Below are 11,045 nucleotides of genomic sequence, written 5' to 3' on the forward strand. Positions count from 1 at the left end.
ATGGCCTGCGGTCCGGGAGGGCGGCCTGCGCCCGCCCGCCGCTGAACGCATGACTGGAGCCGGGCTTTGGTGTCGCCGGGAGCCCGGCGGCCCAGACCGGGAGGGTCCCGTGTGGAGTTTAAAAGCGGCTTTTCCCGGCTGAGAGCAACGCGCTTGTTTTTCCCAGCTAGCTCGGGCCGGTGTCCCCCCTCCCCCGCCTTCCCTTCCCCCCTGCTCGTCGGTGAGGGGCCAGGAGAGACGGGGCGGCCGGGAGACGGGGCGCACCGCAGCATCCTCCCCACCGCCACCCGCTGCAGCCCCCCCGACCTCCCGCTGGGACCTCTCTCCCCCTCCCCCCCCCCCCTCCCCCCAGGGCTTTGGCGTCTCCCTTCTCCCCGGAGCCGCGCCGGGGCCTCCCCCACCAGCCTCCCGCTCCGCGGGGGGCTCTGGTTTCGCTGGCTGCCCGGCCGGCCGCTGGCTTCCAGCGGGAGCCGTCGGTGTTCCGCTGGGTGATTGTAAACGGGTTTGACTGGCCGTTGATCTCGGGGTCAGGACTCTCCTCGCTAATCCCTCGCTCTCCAAACACCGGCCCCCCTTCTCTCCCCCCGTGCTCTGCCTCCCTATTCCCCCTCCCCCCTCCTTTTCACTCTCGTCTTCCTCTTGCATCATTCATCTGCAGCCCCTCCGACGGCACCGCGGGCATTTCGCTCCGTGGGGCTTGCAGCTCGCAGACACCCACGCACATCCCGCGAACGACACCCCACGGGCCCACCGCTCCGCGGCCCCGGAGGAGTCTTGCTTTAGCGAGGAGGCGCCTTCCCGCAAGATCAACCCCCTACACACTCACACAGACACACGGACGGACAGACACGCTCTGACGCTGCCCGCCCCCACGGGGCTGCCCCTTACCGTCGCTCCCCACGTGTTGCTGAGCGTGGGAGGGAAGGGGAGAGATGGAGCCCGCCGGGGGGGAGCGGGCAGAGAGTGTGCGGGGGGTGGGGGGCGACGGGGCAGAAAAGGGCCCGGGGGAGTCTGTGAGTCCCCCGGAAAGGCGGGGGCGTCGCGGGGCGCGGGAGCGAGGGGGCGCCCGGCCCGAGAGCGCATCCTCCCCTGCGGCTCACGCGTCAAACCCACGGGCAGCTGCCATCTCGCGTGTTTTAGCTGCGTTTTACTCTACATCAGGGCTCAGATTAGCTGTTTGGTTTGGTTTTAGGCGGTGTGGGGTGGTGTTTTGTGTTGTTTGTTTTTTTTTTTTTTTTAATTTTTTTTTTTTTCCCTTCCGTGGCAGTATACGCATGATAATAAAAATCTGTAACCGCGTCAGCCGTTCAGGTGCCTCCGGCCTGATGCTGCCTGCGTGTGGCGCAGCTGGGAGGGAGGATCCTCCCCCCCCCCCATCTAACCCTGCCAGGGGGCATCTCGGGGGGCTTCTCGTCCCGCTGTGGCCCGCCAAGCGCGTTGGGGCTGCGTCCTCACGGCCCCCTGCTCAGATTTCTTTTTATCTTCATGGGCAATTTCACGTGTCCCCCCCCGTCCCCCGCTCCGTCGCTCCCAGAGGCCCGGAGCTGTCCCATCCATCGCCCCCCTCCCCTCCCCCCCGCGGCCCCCACCCCGGGCTTGCTGCGGTGTGACTCCTGTTCAGGGCGCGGAGGAGTGGAGCTGGAGGGAAAGGCTTTTCCCCGGGGCCCAGCGCCACTCCCACGAGCTCAGCGAGCCACGCACGGAAAAAGGAGGGAGGTGGGAAACGAGAGGAAAAAAAAAAAAAAAAGAAAAAAAAAAAAAGAAAAAGAGGGAGAATGGTTGGGAAAAGAGCTGTGGAGTTCAGGCCAAGTTTGCGTTTTGGCTCGAAGTTTGGAGCGGATCAAACCTGTTATCGCACTGTGCCTCGTGTCCTCCTGGCTCCTCTGCCGCCGCCCCCCTCCCGGGGTAGAGGGACCCGCCGGCAGAGCGGTGACGGGGGGGGGGGGGGGAGGCACGACCCCTGACCCCAAGCCCCCCACGCTACACGCAGCTTGACTCCGTAGGGAGGGTACCTCCGCCCCACTCCTCTTTGCCTTACTTCCTGGATTTTCCGTCCTTTTAGTGAAAAAGAGATAGCTTTTTTTTTTATATATATATATATATCTTCCACATAGGTGATTTTAATAGCTCTGTCAATCATGTTATAGGAGGAACATTTCATACAATTTTAGATGTAATGTACTTAAACCATAAATCGTTTAAACCTATTCTTAGTTTTGCATATTCAATTATTCTCTTATATATAACCCGCATAGCAAAAAGCCCGAAGACCGAAACATTTTACCGTATCTAAACCCAACTCGTCTGCCTAGCAAAGTTGTTTTAACTTTGTTTGTATACCCAAACGTGAAGTTTAACTCAAATTAAACTAAACCGGTAAACCACCAACAGCAACAAATTCTACACTTATCGTGTTTGGGGGTGGTGGTAGTTTTGGGGGTGGGTTTTTTGGTCATTAGCAGAGGGGATTGCATTTCTTTGAAAGGCGGGCTGGGACTATTCGAAGCTTATTTGAATATAGCCGAGATTGGGTCTGTTTAATCCCCCCGTGTTGAAAGTGCAGGTATTCCTATTATTCTAAGCATAACGCCATTGAGACGCTATATCGCGAGGGGAGGAGGGAAGACTCGCTAAAAGGAGCTCATTTCGAGATCCGTAATATTTCTCTTTTAAGCGCTTGCCCCTAATATTTCGGTTGGTCGGACGCGTACAGATGTTTATTCGCTTTTCTCCCTCCACCGCCCCAATCCGCCTGTTCCGTCAGTCGTACTCAGCGATACGGGATCGTCTCGCCGGGATTTTTCTCTTCCGCATTGTCAGTAAATGTGATTTTCAATAGCTATGACCCTTAAAGAAAAGGCACGTAACAAGGTTGCATCAGATGTATATGCGTCTGCGTGTGCACACGTACACACACACACACATACACTTCTTTTCGGGCATGATGCTATCTATAGCGTGTATAGATATGTATGAGTACGTATACACATGATGGATAAGGCGTTTCAAGAAACAGTTCAACAGGTACTCAGCTTATTCTGCATATTTAAAAGTACGCCTATTAACGTTTTAAGTTACATATAGGATCACGCTTGGCTGGAGGTAACCAACGCCACAGAAGTTTTTTCACAGGTTCCTGCATTTTGTGTGCTCTGGTTGTGCGCTGAGCATTTCCAAAACCAGTCTGCTGACCCTCTGAAACCGCACACACCTCACTTCAATAAAAGCTCAAATAATATATAAAAAAAAAAAAAAAAAAAAGAGAGGGGGATTTTATTAGGTGGTTTGAAATCAATAGACACCTTCCATGAAAATTCTGCGTTCTCTTTAACGAATGAGTGATTTAAACAAAATTATCAAAATGGCTCCGAAGAGTTATATATGTCAATTGGCATGTCAGCATTATAGGATTATAGGTAAAGTGCAATCTCTAATTTGGACCGAAACCGCAGACCATTACCCAGCTAACACTTCCCCACTCCTGGATGGACGAAGTACTCAGTCGCCAGCGCTAAAAGATGCTTTAAAAAGCCCTACAGCCTGCTGTGACCGACATTGCCGCCCTGGAAGTTAAAAGTATTTTCTCCCCTTTTGTTTAAGCAGTTATGACTAATTTCAAAATGTATTTGACACAGTATGATATTTAAATGCAACGCTTAATGTTGTTATTACTACCAGGCGAAGTTTACGGCAAACTTTTACTTCCAGCATATCGAAATGTACCGACCAACAGCTGGGGGGGGGGGGGGGGGGAATAAATTAAATTAAATTTCAAAGCACTGAACAACATTCTGCAACGAACAGACACGCAACGCTTCGCTCGACAGCTTTCGCCCCGGTCGCTGGAACTGGCGCCCCAGTTCGCGCGGGGTGGGAGCGTGTGACCCCGCCGCTCCCCGCTCGCCCCCCGGGATGCTCGGTGGGGCTGCTTTTCGGGCTTGGGGTTTAGAGGTCGCTTTTCTTGTCGGGACGCTCAAACCGAAGCGCTTTCCCTTTTCATGGTGTTAATTAGAGGGGAAGTGGCGCGCTGGCCGGTGCCTCCGCGTCCCTCGGGGAGGTCGGTGCCCCCCGGGCCGGCGGGGACTCCCGGCCGAGCGGCGGGCAGAGGCGGGCAGGGGCGGGCAGCCCGGCCGCAGCCCCCGGCCTATCCCCCGGGGGAAAAGTTACGGCCCCGGGCACGGTCCGGACCGCCAGCCCGGCCACAAAACACACCAAATGAGGGCTCAAGGCTAGGAAGAGTAATTCAGAGAGTCGCCTTCCCTCGCAAGACGGAACGAGTATTAAAATAAATCTACCTTCATCCCTCCTGATTGATACGGATTAGGAGACATCGATATTTACTGCGGGATCGCACTTCGTTCGGTTTGCCGCTCCGATTTAAAAATTCCTCCCCATATTCCAGGTTTACCTGCTGTATTTCCAGGCACACCATGGTAAACACTACGGTTAGGGTTGGTGTTTGGTTTTTTTTGGTTTTTTTTTTTTTTTTTTTAGAAAAAAAACAGGTGACTTTTTCCGCTTTGAAATTTATTTAACTCAAAACTGAACGCATCCTTAGGATTTCTGTTTAGCAGAAAGGCTTTTTAGTAAACTATGTACACAATCTGAATTCCCTCGTAACGCCTAAATAAAAATTATTTCACAATGCATTTACAAGAAATGATACAAAAAGAAAACAAAACCAAAGAGAAAATAAACAAACAAAAAATATCCAGATACAATAAAGTTTTACAAAACCCAGGAAAAAAAATTTGCAGCTTTCAAAAGAAAAAAAAAGTTTTATAAATAAACAAACAAATTAAAAAAACCAAACCAAACCAAAACAAACAAAAAAACCCAAAACAAAAACAATAACGCGAGAACATCTACAAAAAACTTTTAAGTGTTGTTTTGGATTTGCCTTAGTACATGAGTAATAAATGAGAACTGTTTCCCCATCAACTTCGAGTTAATTAGGCAATAAAAAGCCTTCGCAAGTAGCGATCCGTGACTGAAATCGTAGCGGTTCCGCGCGGTATAAAAGTTGGCATCGCCTACAACTTTGTGTGGTTATTATTGATATTTTTTGTCTTTTCGCCGTCGGCTATTTTTTTTTTCCTTTCTCTTTCTCTCTCTCTCTCTCCTCTTTTGCAAATAAACGCTCTATGTCTCTTGGGTGAATGATAAATACTGTACAAAAAGTCTCGATAAAACACAGAAGTTCAGTCTAAAACTAGTTTCATAAACTAGTCCTTCTAAAAAAAAAAGGTAAGTAAAGCAACCGTTACCTTTTTTCTCTCTCGTTATTATTATTATTATTTATTATTATTATTACAAGAACATCAAAACATTTCTTTTCTGTACAAAAAGGAAGGAAGAAAGAAAAGAAAAAAAAATAAAAGAAAGAGAGATACGGGGAAGGGAGGTAAGGGGAGCAAGAGGCAAAAATAAGAGGGGGGAAGGCGGGAGCGGGGCCGGGGCCGGGGCGCGGGCGGGCGGCCGGGGCTGAGCGTGCGGTGGCGGCGGCGGGGCGCGCAGTCCTGCGGGACGGCCCGGTGGCGGTGCCGGGGCCGGTGGCGGTGCCGGTGGCGGAACCGCGGCCGGTGCCCGCGCCCGCGCCCGCCTCCGCCGCTCCCGGACCCGGTGCCGGCGGCGGGCTCAGATATGCGTCAAGGGGACGGTGCCGTTCACCCCCGTGCTGGCGCTCTGGTAGTGCTGGGGCAGGGAGTGGAGCCGGCTCTGGGCGGCGGCGGCCGCCGGATCCCCGCCTTCCCCGGCCGGTAAGTACATGCTGATCATCTCCCGCAGGTCCCCGGGGCACGGGGCCCGCGAGTGCGAGGTGACGGGCGGGCTCACGCTGGGCTCCGACTTCACCAGCGAGCCCAGGGCGCCCAGCGCCCCCGAGGAGGCGGCCGCCGCCGCCGCCGCCGCCGCTGCCGCCGCCGCCGAGTTCTGGTGGGGCTGGGAGCCGTAGGGCAGGGCGCCGTAGCCCGAGGGCGAGGCGCTCATGTAGCCCTGCGAGTTGGAGATGGGGCTGTACTGCAGGGCGCCCATGTCGTAGCGGTGCATGGGCTGCGGGTTGTGCGGGTGGTGCGGGTGGTGGGGGTGCGGGTGGTGCGGGTGCCCCCCGCTGCCCGGGTGCTGGCTGTAGGCGAGCTGCGCCTCCTGCATCATCGCCGCCGCCGCCGCCGCCGCCGCCACCGAGCCCGGGTAGGCACCGTTGGCCCAGCCGTTCATGTGCGCGTAGCCGCCGCTGGCCGTGCCGCCGGGGCTCTCCAGCCGCTGCCCGACGCCGCCGGGGCTGACGCCGACGCCCATGCCCACGCCGACGCCGGCCGGGCCTCCCCCGGCCGAACCGGCGCTCAGCAGCCCCCCGGCCAGCGAGTACTTGTCCTTCTTGAGCAGCGTCTTGGTCTTCCGCCGGGGCCGGTATTTATAATCCGGGTGCTCCTTCATGTGCAGCGCCCGCAGCCGCTTCGCCTCGTCGATGAACGGTCTCTTCTCGGCCTCCGACATGACTTTCCACTCGGCCCCCAGGCGCTTGCTGATCTCCGAGTTGTGCATTTTGGGGTTCTCCTGGGCCATCTTCCGCCGCTGGCCCCGCGACCACACCATGAAGGCGTTCATGGGTCTCTTGACCCGGTCCTGGTTCGCTTTGTTCCCCCCGCCGCCGCCGCCGCCGCCGCCGCCACCGCCACCTCCTCCCGCTCCGGTCTGCCCCGAGAGGTTCGTGGGGGCCTGGGCTCCGCCGGGGGAGTGCAAGTCCGTCTCCATCATCATGCTGTACATTCAAGTAGCTTTTTTATTTTCCACCGGCGCCAGGCGTGAAAAAAGAATCAAACATAGAGGAGCCCGGGGAGGACGGGGAGCGAGCGAGGCAAAAACCCGTTTGTATCTCGGTAGCGACCGCCGTGCGAAAAAAAAAAAAAAAAAAAAAAAAAAAAAGAGGAGGAGGAAGAGGAGGAGGAGGAGGAGGAGAAGCAAACCGCGAGGAGGGCGATCGGCGACCCCGCCGGCGGAAAACTTTCTCCCTGTGGCAAATCAGTTTCGGGGCTCGGCGGCGGCGGGGATTCGAGCTGCTCAAACAGGTGCAACGGCAAACTTGCTGCTTCACTTGGCGCGGAGGGAGGAGGAGTGTGCGGAGCCGTCGGTGGTGTCCTCCGCTCCCGGCTCTCCCCGGCACACGCGCGCACACCCCTCCGCTCCCGCTCTTATCCTTAACGGAGCTATTTTTTTTTTTTTTTTTTGTTCTTTGCTAACTTGGAGAGAGAGAGGGAGGGAGGGAGGGAGGGAAGGAGGGAGCGTGTGTGACTTGCATCCGCTGATCGCAGGTGAACGGAGCAGAAGGGAGAGGGGAACCCACCGCCACGCAAAAAAAAAAAAAAAAAAAAAAAAAGGAGGGGGAAGAAAAAGGAAAAAAAAGTATTTAAACGTTAAGTTAAAAAAAAAAAAAAGCGGGAGGAGGATCGAGGGAGAGGGGGAGGGAAGGAGGGGAGGGAAGGAGGGAGGGGGTGGGGGAAGGAACCCAACCACAACAAGCGCCCAGCCGGGGCGCAGAGGGACGGTAATTTGCTGGCGGTGGTCTCCCTCCCGCGGCCCGGGCGGGACGGGACGGGACGGGACGGGACAGGGCGGGAGAGGAGAGGAGAGGAGAGGACAGGCGAGAGAGAAGAGAGGGAGAGGCGAGGGAGAGGAGGAGCCGCCGGGCGCGCGGGCCGCCGGCGCTCGCAAAGCCATACGGCGCGCGCCCCCCCAGCCCGCCTTAAATCGCCTCGGCGGCGGCCAATAGGGGCGCGCCGGCGGGTCGGCGATTTGCATGGCGCGCGCTGAGCAGTGACGTCCGGCGGGGCGCGCCGCGCCCGGCGGGGCGGGGAGGGACGGGGTGTGGGGGGGAGGACGACGGTGGTGGTGGTGGTGGTGGTGGTGGGGGGGGGGGGTGTCACGGCGCGCCCCGCCCCGCCGCCCCCGGGGGAAGGAGGAGGAGAGGGGGGGGACGACGGAGACCGGGGGACACCGGCCACCCCCGCCCCGCCGGGCATCGCTGGAGGGAGGCCTTGCGCCGCCGGCTGTCCCGGCCCCGACGGCTGTAGAGCGGGGTTTGGGGCGGCTGGAGCGCCCCAGGCTGTCCGCCCCGCGCCGGGCAGCCCTCGGCGGCACCGAAACGCGCCTTTTCCACAGGATTTGACCCGTTCTCGAGTTTTCCCTGGGCGGGCGGGGACCGGTGGCTCGCCCTCAGCGTTAAAACGGCTGCCAGGCCTAGGCCCGGGCGCAAGGCGGGGGCTGGAGGGCAGTCGTTATGCACTTAGTCCTTGGGGAGTTAAAAGCATCTCAGAATAACCGAGGTGCACGGAAACATGTTATATTTACATAAAGTAAGTACAGGCGTAAGGCTTCCCCCCGCTCCCCCCGAAAAATATTAAAAGACTATCTTTGTGCCACGTCTGTCCTGTGAGATGCATTATTTTATAGCGGGGAGAAAATCGTCCCCACTGAAATCCACGCTGTAATCTTTAATTGCAGCCAGAGGAATGGCCGCGCCGTCGCACAAACTCCCACGCACATGAACCGCCAACCTGTCGTCTTGTGCCGGGTGGAGAAAGGGACACACGGCATTCTTGCTCTTTTCCCGGCCCGGGAGCGTTAATTTTCCTGACCCTAGTGGCCATCCAAGGGGTGGAATCATGCCGCAGCTCCCCCAATTACTGTTATTACCGCCAGAAGTTTTCTGCAGGAGGAGCGCACACTGTGCACAAAGCCTTCGGCACTGGGTTTAGGATTAGACTTTTTTTCCTTTCCTTTCTTTTTTTTTTTTTTTTTTTTGTTTCCCCATTTCTAACGGCTCGTCGTGGAATAGTGATCTCATCATGATAATCTGGATTTGCCGAGGAGAGGAATGATATCTGATGGCTGAAGGCTCAGCCTGCTTCTGGGCCCTTTGCGCTTAGCCAGAGTGTTGCTGTTGGCTCGGGCGGGGATGCTTTTGGGGGGGCTCTCTTCCCTTCCAGTCGGCCCTAAGGATGCAAAGGGGGAGGAGGGAAGCGGTGCGGGATCGGGCCCGCGCTGCTCCGGCTGATATTTTCCCGAGCTGATGTGTTGCCACATCTGCTGGGGCAAAACCAGCGAGGCCGCTGTGATTGCTAAATGATGTATTAAAAATATAATTGGTTGGGGTGGGAGAGGCGGGGGAGGGGAGACAAGGTGACTGCAGAGAGGCGCATTTCCACTTGGATGGCCAAACGAACATATTATGAGTAAAAAGCACGAGATAAATGACACGACTCGCACGTTATCTACCCAAAGCCCTAGTGGTATTTTTTTTTTTCCTCTGAAATTTGCTATAAAGGTACCCGAAGGCCTCTTGACAAATAAATGGGACGAATCGGTGCGGGGCAACCTTTTCCGGACCAGTCCGTGCACCCTGCAAGCCGGCGGACCCCGTGGGAGCACACACTCATCGCTGGGAATCGGGGATGCCCCCCGCCCCGCCTCTCTTCCCCTCACATGAAGGAACACCGCGGCCGAAGCTGACCCTGCCCTTCCCCGGTGCGGGGAGCAGCCGCTCACCCCCAAACACCCAGGGGGCTGCCCCCCTCCCGGGCTTTCTCTCTCCCCCCCACCCCATCACCTCCCCTTCCCCCCCCCCCCCCCCGGAAAATAAACACGGAGCGCCCCTTCCCCCTCCCCAAGCAGCCAAAACGCCATGAACACGGTCCTATAGGGTGGAGAAGCACGGACGGAGAGCGGGGGGCGAGAAGATGCTGTTAACGTGAGCCCCCTTGTCTCTGCCCCGGGCGCACCCCGCTCCCCGGCGGCCCGGAGTTGTATATAGACCGGGGAAGGGGTGGTGGGGTGGTGGTGATGGTGTAAAAAACAGCTCGGGGGGGCAGAAAGGGGCTTTTCTTCCGTGGTAAAGGTGGTGCGCATCCCGACTCGCGGGACAGGGACGAGGTCAAGCACTTTGGCGAGTGCCGTCTGACAGAGGCGACAAGCCAAGAGTGGCGACAAACAGGGTTGGGGTGGTGCAGGAGGGGGCTGCGCCCAGAGGTCCTTGGACTTCCCCTGGAGGAAAGTGGAGCTGCAAACAGCCAGGAGTCGGGTGGTGGCGGGAATAGGGGGGGTCCGGGAGCGGGGGAGGGGTGGTGTGCGTGGGTGAACGCTGCAGGGAACCCAGAGGGGAGGTGGGGAGGAGATCCTGCGCTGGCAGCAGGACCGGGGAGGGCTAAAGGTCCGACAGCAGCCTCGACCGCCCCTCGGGCCCGCAGAGGGGGCAGGTGACGCGTGTCTCCCCCCGGCCACCGCTCCCCCTCCGCCTCCGCGCTAGGCTGCGGGATGCGCCTCGGCGAGCGGCGCCTCCCCCGCTACCGGCGGCGGCGGGAGGGTCGCCCGCCCCCTCGGGGCGGGGGTCGCCCGCCGCGGGCCCGGCCGGCGTTGTGCCGCTTGCCCGAGGGCGAGGAGGGGGCAGTGGGCGGCGGGGCAGAGCCGGGCGCCCGGGAGCAGGCGGCGATCGCCGTCTGCTGGCTGCCGCCGTGCCTCCCTCGCCTCGGGCCGGGCCGGGGCCGGCGGGTGGCGAGCGCTAGCCCGCCCCGGAGAGATGCTCGGGGGAGAGGCTTCGGGGAGATGCTGGATGGTCCCTGGTCAGCCCCGTCTCAAACGCAGGGGGGGGTTGGGGGGGGGGGGGCGGGGGTATCGCTTACAGCTCCTCTGGCCCTTTACTGCACAACCCGCTGGCCAGCGCGAAATGTGACCCGCTTTCTCGCTGCCGGGACGTCGTTACCTGGGCCAAAGCAAGCAACCGGGAGGGCGCAGGGAGGGCGGGCAAGGGAGGAAGGGGAAGCCCCTTCCTGCCTCGGTGACTTGGCGACTCGGGGTTCACAGTTTTGACCACGAACTGCTACCCAGCCGGGATGGGATGGAGGAAAAAGGGCACCTGAATAAAGTCCCGCTTTCATTTCCAGCACGAACGACTGTTCCGGGGGATCCCACAACCCCAGTCCCAAACCAGCTACAGGCTCTCTGTGTGTTTTGTTGTCTTTTCCCAGCTTGCTGGGTAAAAGCGTTTGGAGAAT

General features: G+C 58.3%; 1 protein-coding gene across 1 annotated transcript; it reads right to left on the reverse strand.

The window, feature by feature from the left end:
• Nucleotides 1–5,637: 5,637 nt before the first annotated feature.
• SOX1 (SRY-box transcription factor 1) lies at nt 5,638–6,768 on the reverse strand (the record flags this gene model as incomplete). The annotated part of the gene is made up of 1 exon (XM_082497828.1): nt 5,638–6,768. One exon carries the CDS (start codon nt 6,766–6,768, stop codon nt 5,638–5,640), a length of 1,131 nt encoding a protein of 376 aa, XP_082353954.1.
• Nucleotides 6,769–11,045: the final 4,277 nt, after the last annotated feature.

Source organism: Vanellus vanellus, assembly GCF_965231255.1.
Source record: "Vanellus vanellus genome assembly, chromosome: 1".
NCBI lineage: Eukaryota > Metazoa > Chordata > Aves > Charadriiformes > Charadriidae > Vanellus > Vanellus vanellus.